This window comes from Tyto alba, unplaced genomic scaffold (genome assembly GCF_018691265.1).
Source record: "Tyto alba isolate M040663 unplaced genomic scaffold, T.alba_DEE_v4.0 Super-Scaffold_19, whole genome shotgun sequence".
Classification (NCBI taxonomy): Eukaryota; Metazoa; Chordata; class Aves; order Strigiformes; family Tytonidae; genus Tyto; species Tyto alba.
Genome location: NW_024881281.1, coordinates 10,665,311 through 10,680,680, shown reverse-complemented (window position 1 = coordinate 10,680,680; position 15,370 = coordinate 10,665,311). Strand labels below are relative to the sequence as shown.

Genomic DNA, 15,370 nt, shown 5'->3' with positions numbered 1-15,370 from the left:
ATTGTGGGAAAAGGAGTTTAAAAAACAAAGGCAGTATGTAGCATAGTTCCCTCGGTGTGTTCTTCACCTCCACACACTTGCAGAGTAGCCTAAGACAAAGGCTATGCTTTTGTATTTAATATGCCTTAACAGGTTTTTATTCTACCAGTTCATCCTGTCATTTTTTGAACCTATATAAACACCCTGGGGCAACAATTTCAATGACATACTGTGTCAAGAACCAGTTCTTTTGGTTTGTTTTGGACCTGCCACTTACTAACTTACTCTGACACTCCTTTGTTTTCTTACTGGGAGGGCCAGTGAATAACACTTGCTGTTAACTTTTGTATGCCGTTTACTGTTTTAAAACTATAGAAGAAGAGGAAGAGACTTCTTCATTACTCCTCCTCCCTCAGTGTCCCCTCAGGGCAAAGATCCAGGATGAAGAAAACTAGTCGGTTCCTCATGTTGAAGTTATTCCATGGCTATAATAATCCCTGCCACTCTTCTCCAGACCTGTACTGCATTTTTAAAAATTCGTTATTTATTTAAATGAAATGAGGGAGTCAGGTCACATGCTGTAGTCCAGATGAGAGCATATTGGTTCAGTGGCATACCAATGTCTTCTGGTTTATTTTTAATTCTCTTTTTGAGAGAATTCCCAGCACTTGATTTGCTTCAACTGCTGTGAAGCATTGAGCTGGCGTTTTCATTACAACATTCTATTATAACTCCAAGATCATTTCCACCACAGTAACAGTACGCTCATCAGTGGAGGAACAGATATTATAATACACACACAGAGATCTAACAAAAAGCAGGTTTCAAAACAGACTATTTTACAAAATTTCTCTAAGATCTATTTTCCCATATAGCTCTTTCATAACTGAAAGAGTTGTCTCCACAGAGCTAGTTTTTCCATTTTCTGTTAGCAAAATCAGTACATGAAGACACCAACAGATTCCAACTGCTTTTTTTCAGAATTAATTTAAATTTTGGAGTTTCAATTTAGTTTAAAAAAAGGAACTGCAAGTGTTTTTGTTAGAAGTCTCGTGGCATGCAGGCACAGGGCTTGTTCACATGCATAAGTGAAATCCACTTACTTTTTCCCATAACTGCTTTTCCTCTAGCTGCATAAGCATGTCCAGTATGTATGTCATATGGGCTGGGCCACTAAGATCTAGGATTTCCTCATTTATTGCCACATCATCCGGCCACTCAGCTAACAATGATGCCAGCACATGCCTGGCATAAAGAACAGCAGTTGCCTCATTTACACGATACAGGTAGTCCCTCACGGCCTTTTTACTCCTGGAGTCCAGCTCCTTGTGCAGGAGTATTGAACTCTTAGTGCGACGTTGCTTGGCGTAACTAAGCTGTAGATCACTCTCTGTGTTGGTTATCAGTTTCTGGGCAACCGGATTGGTTTCTTCTGTTGCTTTATCACAGAGCGCCGGCTTTGACTGCAAAAAAAGAAATGCAAGTTTGAAAATAGGCTCTCAACAATTTACTTCTTCATGGTTTGGATACCTGACCAGTCCAACAGACTGCAAGCTGAATTTACAAATCAATTTGTCCTTTACATACTGAAAATCAGATGCATCAAAGAACACAAAAATGTGATCTCTCACCCACCTACAGGGTTTATGTCAACAGACTGACATATACACTGATGCCTTCCTGACTGTTCGAATCTCACCAGAAGCGCTAATTTAAGCTGACCTGGAGGTGAAGCCACGAAGTGCCATGCTATTTGTGACAGGGTGAGGCAAGTTAGCAGGGACCTGTGGAGATCCTTTGGTGCAAATCTGACTTAAAGCTGAGCCAACTTCAAAATCAAGGCTTTGTCCGGTTAAGTTTGGAGAATTTCCAGGGTGGCTGGGTACTTCACAGCCTCTATATAAGCTGTTGTAAGGCCCATTTTTTTTTTTTTTTTTCTTTACAGTTATGTGAATCTACTTCAGGAAGCCCTTGATCCACTTTGCTATGCAACTGATGGACAACTGTGCTCGTGGTACCACACGGACAGGAATCAGCACCCAAAATAAAGCAAAGGTCTGTGGGACCATGCTATTGAATGCAAAACCTAAAGATTGCATGTGTAGTGTCTACTTTGCTTCCCTGTCCTGATGAAATTGCTGTAAGATAACAATAATCTGCTAAAACAGGAACACTCACAGCATAACCTTACAGTAATTAGATACAATCTGTCTTGTATAAGGAGAGGAAATCACAGTGTGCAATCACAATTTGTTCTCCAGATCTGAGAGTCAAGTTCTCTTACCTCCTTAAGGAAGAAATTACAAGGAAGAAACACTTGCTTCTTGTTGTACCTGCTCGTTCATTTTGACATAAAACATTAAGAACAGATTATTTCAGGTGTTAGGAAAAAAAAAATAAAAATCTCAGGTTTGAAGTTATTCAAGAAAACTGAAGTCATTCAATGCCTAAATTATTTCCCAACTGCCCCTTTTTGTGGAGATGTACGTACCAAACATGGTAAGATGATCATATCTGTATCTACTGCTTTTGAACTCTGCTCCTCCAACCTCAAACGCTTGCTGGGTTGCCATTTCTGAGCCAGGGTTCGGATTCTCTCATCTGTTGTAATTACATCTCCATCAAACCTTAAAAGAGGCAAAATTAAAAAACACAAATGTGTTTCAAAAGTAATGCAAACTAAATTAGTGCAATTAAATGCAAATTAAATCTTCCCACCTTCTGTTTTAGGAAGATTCATTAAACTCTATCTATTTTTATCATTTTATGTTAACTAGCCTCCCTGTTCTTACAAGTCAAAGGTTTTAAACGTTATAAAATTTCTCACTTCTGTGAGAACATGGTGGCTCCACAACATGCTTGGATTACTAGAAGCCACATGTAAGCTCTTCATTCTTCCTCAGTTATGATAATTTAGAGACATAGTAGACCTTCACAGGGGACTTATCATAGTGAAAAGGGACACGTAACGTATTTCAGAAGATGATGACTTGTTTCCATAAATACAACTTAGTAGGAGTTTATTTCCTTACTTTTTCACACATGAAAACCACATCGTATCCTTGGAATAATTTCTATTCAGCACCTATTAGATTCTGGGTTACCACCCACCTCTAGTAACTTTGTTTTTCTGCTGGACTCAGTATTTCACATACCTCTTTTGAACTTCCAGGAAAAAAGAATCTGTTCTTTTCATTTGCAATTCATACATGGCTCGAAGAATATGGAGAGGTGCGTTAAGTGCATCATGTGTCATCTGAGCAAGGAGACCCCCCCAAAAAAAAATACAGATTAGTTTCTTTAAGAATGACCTGGATATTATTTTCCCACTTATCATATAGGTACAGAATTAATGAACTTAATAACTGGCTTAGTAAAAATTAAAAGCAATTTAGCAAAAAGCTTTATCATAATTTTGCATTACTATTGTCGTTCTAATTTATTTCCTTTAGATGATACATTGAAATCATAGACCCATATTCTGTAAATTCAGAACAAAACCAGCCATATACCAAATATTTTATGCAACTAGCAAATACACAGTAACTTCAAAGGAGGTAAAATTAAGTTTAAGTACCAAGAAGCATATTTTGGTGGCTTCATCCAAACCCTCCAGTGGATCAAGCTTGTTCTGCTCTAAATCAACAGGACCAACAATGGGTTGCTCCATGTCTTGATCTTGTTCCCTTTCTTCCAGTTCAGTATCCTCACGTTCAGCCAGGGAACTGATCTCTTTCTTTGAGGAATACAGCATTATTGACAAAATCTACACAGAAAAGAGGTAACATATGGTGTGACAGCTGTAGATATTATTAGTCTATCTGTAATTAGTATTTTATAAGAACATCATAGGACTTGGACAGTGCTTAACAGATGCTATTCTAAAAAGAAGCAGCACCTAAAAAAAACCCAGTAAAACCTCCCAAAACACAAAACCAAATCATTTCTCACTTCACAAATGAGTTACACCTTCCAGGCTGCTACAAAGGCAAGTTGAGTGATTAGCCAAAAGTGTAAAAAAAATGAGAAAATCATTATTTAACCATTTCAGTACATCGAAGGTTTAAGGATTCTTAGACAAGAACAGAGCAGAGGTGACTATCACCAAAAAGCCAGCGATGCCCCTACACACTCTCCTCCTCTGAAAAGACACCTTTGGCCTCAGCACAGCCAACACCACAAGGACTCGTAACAGGAAGAAAATGGTGTTACACACTTCCTTGGTCCTCCAGTTTGCGTCAGCCTCAGTTCTGAGGAGTAATGCGAGCAGAGCTACGGCGAGGCATTTTAAGTGCTAAGGGCAGAACATTCATTTGGGGAGGAAGGTGGGACACCTCTGAGTCAGGGCTGGTTCTCTGGCTGGAGGTCAGGAGACAGGAAGACCCCACAGTCCAGCTCTGACACTGCAGTATTCCTAACTAACCACGGGGGGCAACTTTTCAGAGGAATTCCAGAGTTTTACTCTTTCTCTCTCTTAGTTTGTACTTAGGACAGTAGCAACAACACAATTCTTGCCTACGATAAAACAGTTGAACCACACTTAATGTTCCAGCAATTAACAGTCGGAAAGAACGTGCTCACATACACACTGATCTCCCCATATTGCACTGCAGTAATACCTTGTACGTGTCAGTGAGTAATGCAAGTAATGTTCTTCTTCAAGATTAGTTATTTTTTAAAGTGAAGAACGGAATTTTCAAGAACAGTCTAAATAAAATTCATGAAAGAAACTGAGTAAGTAATTAATGCCTCATCTTGCAAATTTCTTTCAAATACAATCAGATTAACTAAAATTAGCTCCTGCTTTAAAGAAGTTAGAGTATTATCTACAGTTATGATGGTTATATTTATTATATTATATTATTATAGTTAAGTGAACATTTTTATAAAGACTAATTAGAAATACTCTTGAGACTCTCCTTACAAAATAGAACTGCAGTGCCATAACCTTTTATGCCACTATATGAAGCCTGACTTTTTAAAAAAGGTAACTTTACTTACCTCCAAGTCCCTGAGAAGCCAGGTCTTACTGAAGCCAGTTCCTTTGCTACATTTCTTCACTAGAAGCTTGAGTAAACCAGACTGAAGAAAAGCAGCTTGGATCTCCTTAAAGGCATGAATCTACACACACACAGACACACAAATAAATAAGTAAAAAGGGAACAACATATCATGATGTTTGCAAGGACTTATCACACGGCCTCAGATAAATTTCCTGCCCAGATGAACTATGCTGGGAATATTTTTCTTTCATATCCCTAAAAATCCCCAAAACGCAAATCCTCACTTCAAATACCCTAAGAGTATCATCTATGACACACACAAAGTAATAATTGGACATCTGTTTTGCTCTGTCAGTCCAAAAAAATACAGATCCCCTCTTCAAATACTTCAGGAGTAAGAAAAGGGGCAAGCAAGCTTCACTCCAAAAAGTGTTATCCCTATAAATTTCTTCTTCAGCTTAAATAAATGGTCAGCCCCCACAGAGGAAAAGCGATTCAACTTTCAATTCAGACTCATGAATGCTACTGAAAGCCTAGCAACACCTTCAACCCCCCACAGACAGGGGATAAAAGGAGCAAGCTGTGAGAGAAATAACCTTGTCTTAGTTCCCCAATGTGCTTAGTTGATACCCAAGTTCCTTTAGCACAAGGAAGAACACAAACTTTTATTTATCTATTATATCCTATGTGTTGGGAAGAAGATACCTTAAGTGTTCTGTAAAGCCCCTTCAGAGCAAGTGACAAGACCCAAGTTGCTTCCACTGCCTCAGCATAGCTACTGTCCATGCTGGTTTGCAGGAGGTGCGTGGATATAAGAACAAAGTGCTGGAGGTACTGTCTCAGCTGGGTCTGCAAATCACTGTCTTCTTGTCCACATTTCTGAATCAACTGATAGTCTTTCACTACAAGAGAAAAAGCACAATTTACTAGGTTCATTTTAAAATGTTGTAAAATCATCTCTTACTAGTAGATATGAGTAGGCAGAGATGTGAACATGATCCATACATGAAGTATGTCCTAATAACGATCTTGTACTAAAATTATCTCAGATTCATCAAATAGTGAGAAAATATTTCATTTTCCAGTGCAAGTTAAAACCCCCCCCCAGGTAACTTTTGGCAACAGATGATTGTCTATTGTCTGCACATAAACAGTACAGCACACAGACCAGCTGGGGAAAATTCTGAAATGCAATTGATATGATGAAATAAATCTTGCTGTTAAAAATGTCAACAGTAAAAAAAAAAAAGAAAAAAAAAAGCTTTTATATTCAAATCTTCATTCAATATCAAAAAGCAGTTTAATTTGTTGATTTTTCCAAGTGTCTTTTAAACAACTTCAACAGTCAGATCTTAACACAACCTTTGCTTTTTTAGCTTCACAATATTAGGTCATGTATGCCAAAGCTGAAAGCCCTCACTCCTAGAAATCCAACTCATTTGTTACATGTTAAATGTTTATAGCTTAACTAACTTTTAAACAAGGTGAAATACAGGAATAAAATTCTCTCTGATACAATGAATGGGATCCATGAGGCAGCATCTAACTCTGGGGTTTTGTTGCTTTGTTTTGTTTTTTTTTTTTAATAGCCTTTAGACACCATCATAGCCAACACACTCTACCAATGCACCACAGAACAGATTATTCTAAAATGTCCAGATACATTTCCTGGAACATACATTATTTCATGCTGTATAGCTCTTTTTAATTTTTGTCTCCAATTTTAGGGGTATCCAAACTGTTTTGAAAAGTTCTTCCAGACAGGACGAAAGCAGAGAGGATGGACTCTTAAAGATAGACTCTATAAAGCATGTGATTAAAGAAGTTAGGCTTGTCCTCACGGCATGCATTTTCACAGGACCAGGAAAAACAGCTGACACAGAATCATTTCAGAAGCTATCAGTTGATAATGGGTATGTTTGTGTTTGTTCTTGGTCTTCACTTGCTACTCGGTAGCACATCTTGCCCACAGTGGAAACCAGCACTTCATAAAAATACAGAGTATTTTTGGAGCAGCAAAATAGACTATCCCAAAAATGTTCAGGCTCTGAGTACCTTTCCTTTATACAGCAGCACCTAGCTACAGAGGCACCACGTACATTTTTAAAATTTGCAATTGTTTTAAAACATTCAGTACATTTCTGTAAAGGATAAGATACAAGCAGTAAGCAAATCTCAAAACAGAAACAAGTGCTTAATCAGAAGCCTATTCTGAAATTTCTCAATTAATAAAATGGTCTCAACAGTTTCCTAAATCCTTTTCTGAATAAAAATAAATGTCAGAGCTTTAAAAAGAAAATGAGCCTCCATAATCTTTACTGTAGAAGCGCCACAATTTGGTTTAACCTATGAGCAGAAAATCAGGCGACTTACTACTAACAGAATTCAAACTTTGCAGACCTGTACAAAGTGGTCTAGTTAAAATATGCTTTTGGGTATCCATAAGAAACCACAAGGAAATACTCTGTGATTCTTTGATAAAATAAAAATGTCACAGAACCTGTTTTTCTCTTTCGAGTTTTGATGTCTACTACAACTGCCCTGTTTTTCTCAGTGAAATGCTTCAGGATGATCACATTATGAGGTTCATTAGCATTATCCATGTACACAGAACGAGTCCCCATACACAGCACCTGAAATTGCAGCAAAACTTTCAGTTATTATTTGGAAAACTTATTTGTAAATACACAGGCAACTTTTATATTGGTTACATTTGCTTATATGTGGTACTGTATTTTTTAGCTGAACAATCTGCTCGCTGCCAGATATGTGCTGATTTTTAGAAAATGGCAGTTCACTTCCATAAAAAAAAAATGCCTAAAACAATTTAATGATACATAGGCAATATATCAGAGTTATGACTATCAAGAGTGAGATTGGATTGATTCGCTTGTACAAAAAGCCCTTTTTGATACTTAAACATACTAAGCTGGTTTGCTCATGATAGTTATAAGTACCACTCAAAGTAGTGCAAGGCAAAACCAGCTACATTATTCTTCATTAGATAAACACTAATTGTGCGCAAGTGGAAAGATGTGAACTCTGACATACACCGTGTTTTGACAGTTTATAATGGAGGTCCCCAATTGATGAACTCTGTAGTATTTAGAAATAGAAACCTAAAAGCTCTAACCAATTTTGTTTCCTTTAGTATCGACAGGCCACTTACCTCAGGAAACCCAACCAGCACCAATAAAGTGAAGATATTGGTGTGCTTTAGCTGGAAGGGCAGTTGCTTAATGCAATGGTCAGTGAAAGCAGCGATCACATTATGCCACTGCGCAGAAGAGTTCAAAGATCGAAGGATATCTGCCATGGAGCTTGCCCAGTCCAGACCTACACGACTGGAAAGCAAGAGCAGTCTGTATTAGGAGGGCTGACTAGACTTACCTGAAACTATTTTTCCTCAAGACACTGTATTACTGTTAATCTGCCACAGCTATATCTTTCATATAATTATATAACTGTTTCTCCAAACATTTGAAGCTTTCACGTCAGCTGACACATTAATTTTATTTTGTTTTTCATCACTAGAGCATAAATACTACTCTGTTTTCTTAAAGGATTTATAGTCCCAAATCAAAGTGTGCCTGCACATTGTCACCTTTAATTCCTAATTTTAGTTTAGAGCTCAGTTTTCCTTTGAACAGCAGCAAGTGGTTTATTTCCCATGTACGAGAGACTACCTGCTCTCCCTCTGTGGACTACACAAATAATCTAAAAAGACTGGCCTCCTTGCTCTGAAGTTAGTCTTTGAGAAAATCCTTTCCCTCAGCTGATCCACTGGATATTCTACCTTTAAACTTCATACACTTTTCTGTTTGCTTATGAACCTTCCCCGTGAAACACAGCTATAATGAGAAATAACAGTCCTATTTAACAGGCACGACACTAATCTTAGAATGCTTGAGAGATTTCTCGTCTTCAAAATGGAACATCTGCCCTGCCTCTCCTTGGTGTTTCCAGTGCAATTTTACTCTACAAAAATCCCTCTGATACTCTTACATAAAAGGCCCAGCTCCAGAACTCAGCACTGGTGACAGTTATCACATGACACATTTTCCTCCTTTCCCAAGTTACACAAGAGATCTGTAACTCAATGGGAGAGAATTAATGTTATACAAAACATATAGGACTGTATTTTGGTTTTCCTTGAAGTTTCCAAACCGTACCCCTTCCACCATAACATGCTACGTAGGTAAGTAAGCACAGGAAATTAAGCCACTCTTCAACAGCCAGCCTTCTTTTGGAAGGAAATTAAAGAGATTCTCACTGAAACAAGGGATGCAGATGCTAAACCCTCTCCATGATCAGGGTACAGGTTTAACTGACCTTCTATTAAAAAGCCTCTGTGCATGAGGCACACGTGAAAGAAAATTAGTATTAGTCATCAGAGAGCAACTAATAGGTTTAAAGTAAAAAGCACCTGTCTAAACACACAGCTCCCAGACTGAACAGAAGATGAGTTGTCTTCCAGCCTCCTGGCACTGTTGACCCATCTCCCGCCGCAAACAAATTATGTTTGGCTGAAAGAACTTTATCCACCGCAGCATCCACTTCTGCAGGCATAAGCCTCAGGATTAACTGGCCCAGAAGTCCCAATGTTAAGTGATAAGTTTCATTTAGATGGCCAGCGTTTGAGATTACAACCTGAAACATCAGTGGAAGTATTTGTTCCAGGTTGATCAAAGACATTGTGGAGCCCTACAGAAAAAAAATATATAATCTCAGTAAAGCAGGGAAATAAAAGATTTTCAGTCAAAGTCACTGCACATACAAAAGCTTCTGTTCCAGTGCTCTTTCAAATGGGACAAAAGGAAATCAGAGACTAGGTTCCTACTTCAGTTGTTGACTTATTAAGCTGATCTGACACGTAAACCTAAGTTGATGACTTAAACTTTGCAGGTGTTGAACAGTTAAGATAGAGTGCTTTACAAATAAATTAAAATTCCCTTCCCTCTCCCCCCACCCAGGATCAAGTCCTAACATTCCTTAGTAATGCAAAATGGCTTAAGACATTCTGTTTCACATTTTACAACATGTAAGCAACAAGTGCTCATCTCCCACATTTAATTCACTATGAATTTTATTCATGTTATTTGTGACACCTAGAAAACCACACAGATTGAAAATAAAAAGAACTAACTGATTTGAAAGGTGGTAACATAGCTGCCAGCAATCCTAGAATCCTCTTCTGAGAGCATTCAGCAAAAACTTGTTCCTGGCTAGGTATTAAAACCTTCTCTGCTTGCTTCTGGGCTAAATCCTCCACCAGGTAGTTATCTGCTTTTTAAATTAAAACAAAGAAGAAAGTTCCCAAAATGGCATTAAAAGAAATAACTGATAGCTAATTTGTTATAATTACAATCTAAGAACAAAAAACTTTTAAAAAATGTTATTAAAATTTGAAAAGCAAGCATATAAAAGATAGTAGGTAAAGAGATCAACACCATCTATTAAAAAAACATATAAAGGGCAGTACTACAGACAGATCCATTTAACTATCTTATTCCTTAAAATACTAGTCTTTATTAGAACAAGACACATAATTTCTGGTTCCACTAACGTAAGAATACACAAGTATTGTGTTAGACCAACAGGAACTATAATCTCTACACATGGATATGTATCAGTGGAATTCTACTCCAATTCCTAGAATCCTTTAAACCGACTGCACGGTAGCAGTTATTCAAAGCAGTATGCTTGGCAGGTTTTTACACAGTAGACAGCTCACTTGCATTAGAGACATTTGCAAATACACAAAATTGGGTTAGAAATAAAAAATACAGCTCTTTGCTTTGCATATGAATGGATATTTCTGTGACAGGGAAAATAAGAAATAATTTTTACCTGTTAGAGAAACATTATCATCCACAGACAAGTCTGACTCTTGTCTCAAAACAGCTTTCTTTGCAAAGACAGCTTTGCTTTCAATTCCTTGTTTTCCTACTTTATCTTCTGCAGGAGACTGGATTTCATTTCGACTATCTCCTTTCCCCTAAAAATAAAACGAAGACACTAGAAGATTAAAACAAAATTTAATACCTGCAGAAACAACTGTGGAAAGAAGCAGCCAATCATCTGCATCTGACAAACATTTTTCCTCAATTATCAAAATTTTTTACCGGTTAAGAATTTCTTGATGTATACACATGTCTTAAGCTTCCATATGGTGAAAATCATTTTTTCTATTTTGCATGTATCTCTGTGCATAAAATTATTACACTGTAATAGTTTTATACACTCTATAAAACTGTAGGAAACTTGTTCTCCTACCTAAACAGTGCTAACAACTAGGGGAGACAACCCTTTCAGGAAGAGCAATCTTTGCCCCTTCCCTCCAATGCTTTTGTGAATCAGTTGCCTGCAAGAACTTAAGGTGATGCCTTTGTCTTTGATCAGCTGGATCTCATAAAAAAATGAACCAACCAACAACTGTCCCCTTGCACCTCAGCTTTTACCTACAAATTAAATGATTAGTATCCATTATTTCAGTCACATAACCAGCTAAAGAATAGGGGTATCATAATATTAGGGGTTTTGGAAATAATGGGTACTTACATTACAATGCATAAAAGAGCCTGTGCTTGGTTTCTCATTTCTTCCCTTCACTGCTTTATCACCAGCATGACTTTTCGGAGCACCATCTGTGGGAAGACTGACTGAAACAGTGTCGTTCTCTGAGGAGGATTCACCTTCTGGTAACATGCAGAGGAGAGCTAAATTTTTTGGACCTGAAAGCAAGAAAGTTATAAAAACTATTTAGCTGTTGAGTGGCAAAATAGGCATACTGGTTTTGGCTGGTATAGTTAATTTCTCTTCTCAGTAGCTAGAATAGTGCTGCATTTTGGATTCAGTATGAGAAGAATGCTGATAACACGCTGATGGTTTTAGTTGTTTCTAAGAGATCAAGAACTCTCCACCTCCCCATGTCCTGCCCGTGGGCAAGAAGCTGGGAGGGAGCATGGCCAGAGCGCCACACCCAAATTGGCCAATGAAATATTCCATATCATGTAAAGTCACGCTCAGTATATAAAGGAGGGTCAGCCGGGAAACGGGGGGCTCTCTCTCGCTTCCAGGATTGCAATTGTGGGATCTTGGTTTTTTGGGATTGCTGACCGGGAACAGCCTGGGTATTAGCTGGCAGGTGGTAAGCAATTGCATTGTGCATTACGCTTTTGTACTTTCTATTACTGTTATTGTTGTATTTTATTTCATGTATTAAACTGTTTTTATCTCAACTTACGAGTCTCCCTTTGCCCCTCCAATTCCTTCCCAGAGCCCCTGGGCAGGGGAGGGTGGGTAAGTGGCTGCGTGGGGTTTGGCTGCTGGCTGGGTTTAAACCACAACAGTAGGCAAAAAGCAGAACTGAAATAATTGGAAAGAGAAATGCAAACTTCTCCTCACACACTTCTTTTGAGTATCAACTCCAACAAAAAAAATGCTCACCATCATGTTCACTTTATTACATAGTTCCATTAAATAATAGTGATGAACAGGTGGTGGCATTTTCCACCTCACAAAGATACCATCAGGGTAGAAGTCTTAATTAAAGAATGTGCTAGAGATACCTTCCAACAGTGTAAATTAGGAATGGTAAAGGAAATTTGTCTTAGCTTTTAATTTTCTGACCACTTAAATATTTATACAATAAAATTGTATGTTAAAAAACAAATAGATTAAATAATTAGTATGCAAAAGTATTTGGTGGTGGTGGTATTTCAGCTGCATTAGAGCTCCTCAACAAAACCACCAGTAAACTTATTTGAACCTGTGTCTAGAATTTTTGATATATTCAACATAGCTGTCTATTATATCACTCTATTTTCTGTAGTAGGTCTTAGTTTACAGAAATCTTAATTTCCAGACAAACGCACACCAGCCCCAGAAACTTATCTCATACCACAAATAAAGTTAAAAAATTCTTGCCAAGAGATGCAGAACAGAAAACATTTTCTACCAAGTTATTTGCTTTCCTTCATGTCCTTCAGTTGTCAGTAACACATTAGGAACAGAACATGAAGCTATACTGATTGACATGACATCTAAGGTGGAAAAAAACCAAACACAAAACAACCAAGGAGTTGCCAAGTTGTCTCCAATATTTATGTAACCATAAAATAAATTCTCTCAAACACCCTATTTTCCATGTTCCAGTGACCCTGAACAACACTTGTTCTACATTTGCCTTCTACATAAACAGTTATTCTCAGCAAAGTACACAGTAGCTTCCCCTTTCCTTTGGAAACTTCGAAGTGAGTAATCACAGGCTCTTCTGATGCTTGCTAGAAAACACTCTTTCAATAAAGGAGGAGCTGACTCACCTTTTCCATGCTGTGCCTTCATCAAGCAGTCTCCGATAAGCTGTATGCACTGATGTTGCAGAACTCTGGCGTGACTGAGGACCTGTGATTCCAGTTTCTCTCCTTCCACTTCCTCCCTATTTGCCAAATCTGCGCTGTAGAGAGTCAAAGCTGCAAAGAGCAGCCAGGAATAGTTGTGGACATATGGCTGGATGAGCCTCTGTCGGTCACTGATTCGAATAGTCACCATCGGATACACTGTGATGCTGTGAGTGGGCAAGTGACTGAAAGAAGAAGGTACATAATTTTGAAATGCAGTCACTTTCTTGCTAACCAGCGTAGTCAGTAACACATGACACCTTTACAGAAAACGATGAAAACCCCGACACGTTCCACAGTTTCAAACTGTAGACCTTCAAGTGCTGTAAACTCAGAGCCTCACTGACTTCAGTAGTGCTCGTTTAACAGAACCTCAACTGTCACAACAGCTCCTGCTCTAGAAATGAAATCTTTTAAGATCTTTGGTGTCAAGCACTGAAATGTATGTTGTTCAACCACAGCAATGTCCATTTCTTCTATCCTATCTTCTGCAACTTTCACAGCCATGGCTAGAAAACAATTGCTACTAAGTTACTTCACAGGTTGGGGCAGGTTTCCAAACTGTAGATATTTTTGCTGAACTGGCCCTTCTATTTGCTATGTTTCCCCACAGGACACCAACGAGATGTTCTGAGGTCAGGCACAACCTTGTAGAAAGCAACATGAGAATGACTGCACTTAGTTGCTAATTATCACTTTTCTGCCAAGTGAAGTGGGGGAACAAAATCACATATTTAGTACCTGTCAGAGTATTTCTTTGCAGAATAGCATCCATAGCAAAGGTCAAAGTCATCACACACGTTGCAGTTCATTCGCCGACCTATGATAACTCCTTGACAGTGATCACAGGCATACTCCATGTTAACCATTTCATGGTCATCCTCATGTCCTTCAGGTTTAACTCCACCTGTAAAGAAGTATTTTAAGATTTCCCTGTAAATCCTTTTTGATAAAGGATCTTTCTTAATTTCAAGTTCACATTCAGATTAGGAAAAGCTTAAAATTTCTAAAATATCCAGAAGAAAGGCCTTTCACTTTATTTTATGTATAATTTAGAAGACACTATTTTGCCTTTGAGCATAGGGTTTTGAGAATTTTTTTAATGATTCTTACCAAGAAAACAAGTTTTGCACAGATCCATGTCATTGCATTGCAGACAGCGGTAGCGATGCCATGGTGCAATTTCATCACAGCCATCGCAGGATATGTCCACGTTTAGCAGGTCACAGTAACGAGCAACAAACATGTGCATCTAGAACAGTAAATGGACACGATTTACTTGAGTATTTTCTGACTTTGAGAAAGCTCTTTTTAGACAGAAACAAAACACTTCCCCTGCAAAAAAAGGGATGGTGATCTTTTAATAATTTTAGACTTTTAGAGGCCTGCAGGGAGTCAGGGACCCAACTCATGAAAAATCAGTTTAAGTCAGATTGCTTTCTCTCCTTCAGGCTTTTAAAAGTCTCCTATTTACCCCCTTCTGCAGATAAATAAGCAAATTATGAGGTCACCTTTCTCTGCTTCTCTGGGTCAGCTTGAGCTATCTTTTCATACCAGGTTTCAAACATTACATCCTGACATTCATCCATCCACTCACAGTTTTGCTTGTAGTCTGAAATTTCATCTTCTTCGCTCCACTGACTAAAAGAAAAAGCAAGCTCAAAATTAAGTTTGAATGCAATCAGGCTTCCCTCTAATATAATTTGGGAGTCTTCTATTTTTTTTTTCTTTTCTTTTTTTTTTAAAGAACAAAGTGCTATAAAACGTTAATAAAACCAGAATTGTGGGAACTCCAGTTCACTTGGTTAATAAATGACCATACAGACACCTGTTTCCTGCCTCTATGACAAGTTTTTAAGTGCATAAGGGGACCATCATGCAAACTCAGAAAAATCTACACTTACAAAACTGTTTTTGGTAATGCTGGCAGATCAGATGAAACATTTTAAAAGCTTTTTGGCTTTCACGTTTCCTCACGTGTAAGAA

At 38.0% G+C, this 15,370-nt stretch overlaps 1 protein-coding gene across 2 annotated transcripts in view; it reads right to left on the bottom strand.

Moving 5' to 3' along the window:
* Positions 1-15,370, bottom strand: part of ZZEF1 (zinc finger ZZ-type and EF-hand domain containing 1) — a 61,657-nt gene that overhangs the window by 10,783 nt on the left and 35,504 nt on the right. Inside the window, exons 33-48 of one of the 2 annotated variants that reach the window (XM_042791488.1) lie at positions 14,896-15,025; positions 14,498-14,636; positions 14,126-14,291; positions 13,307-13,569; positions 11,544-11,716; positions 10,833-10,980; positions 10,129-10,268; positions 9,409-9,686; positions 8,152-8,326; positions 7,483-7,615; positions 5,688-5,884; positions 4,981-5,100; positions 3,557-3,745; positions 3,135-3,235; positions 2,471-2,606; positions 1,083-1,442 (exon numbers count right to left, since the gene is read on the bottom strand). In XM_042791488.1, coding sequence (XP_042647422.1) covers positions 1,083-1,442; positions 2,471-2,606; positions 3,135-3,235; positions 3,557-3,745; positions 4,981-5,100; positions 5,688-5,884; positions 7,483-7,615; positions 8,152-8,326; positions 9,409-9,686; positions 10,129-10,268; positions 10,833-10,980; positions 11,544-11,716; positions 13,307-13,569; positions 14,126-14,291; positions 14,498-14,636; positions 14,896-15,025 — 2,848 coding nt within the window. The remainder of the gene's footprint in view (positions 1-1,082; positions 1,443-2,470; positions 2,607-3,134; positions 3,236-3,556; positions 3,746-4,980; positions 5,101-5,687; positions 5,885-7,482; positions 7,616-8,151; positions 8,327-9,408; positions 9,687-10,128; positions 10,269-10,832; positions 10,981-11,543; positions 11,717-13,306; positions 13,570-14,125; positions 14,292-14,497; positions 14,637-14,895; positions 15,026-15,370) is intronic. The other variant, XM_032993701.2, reaches the window with a different exon arrangement.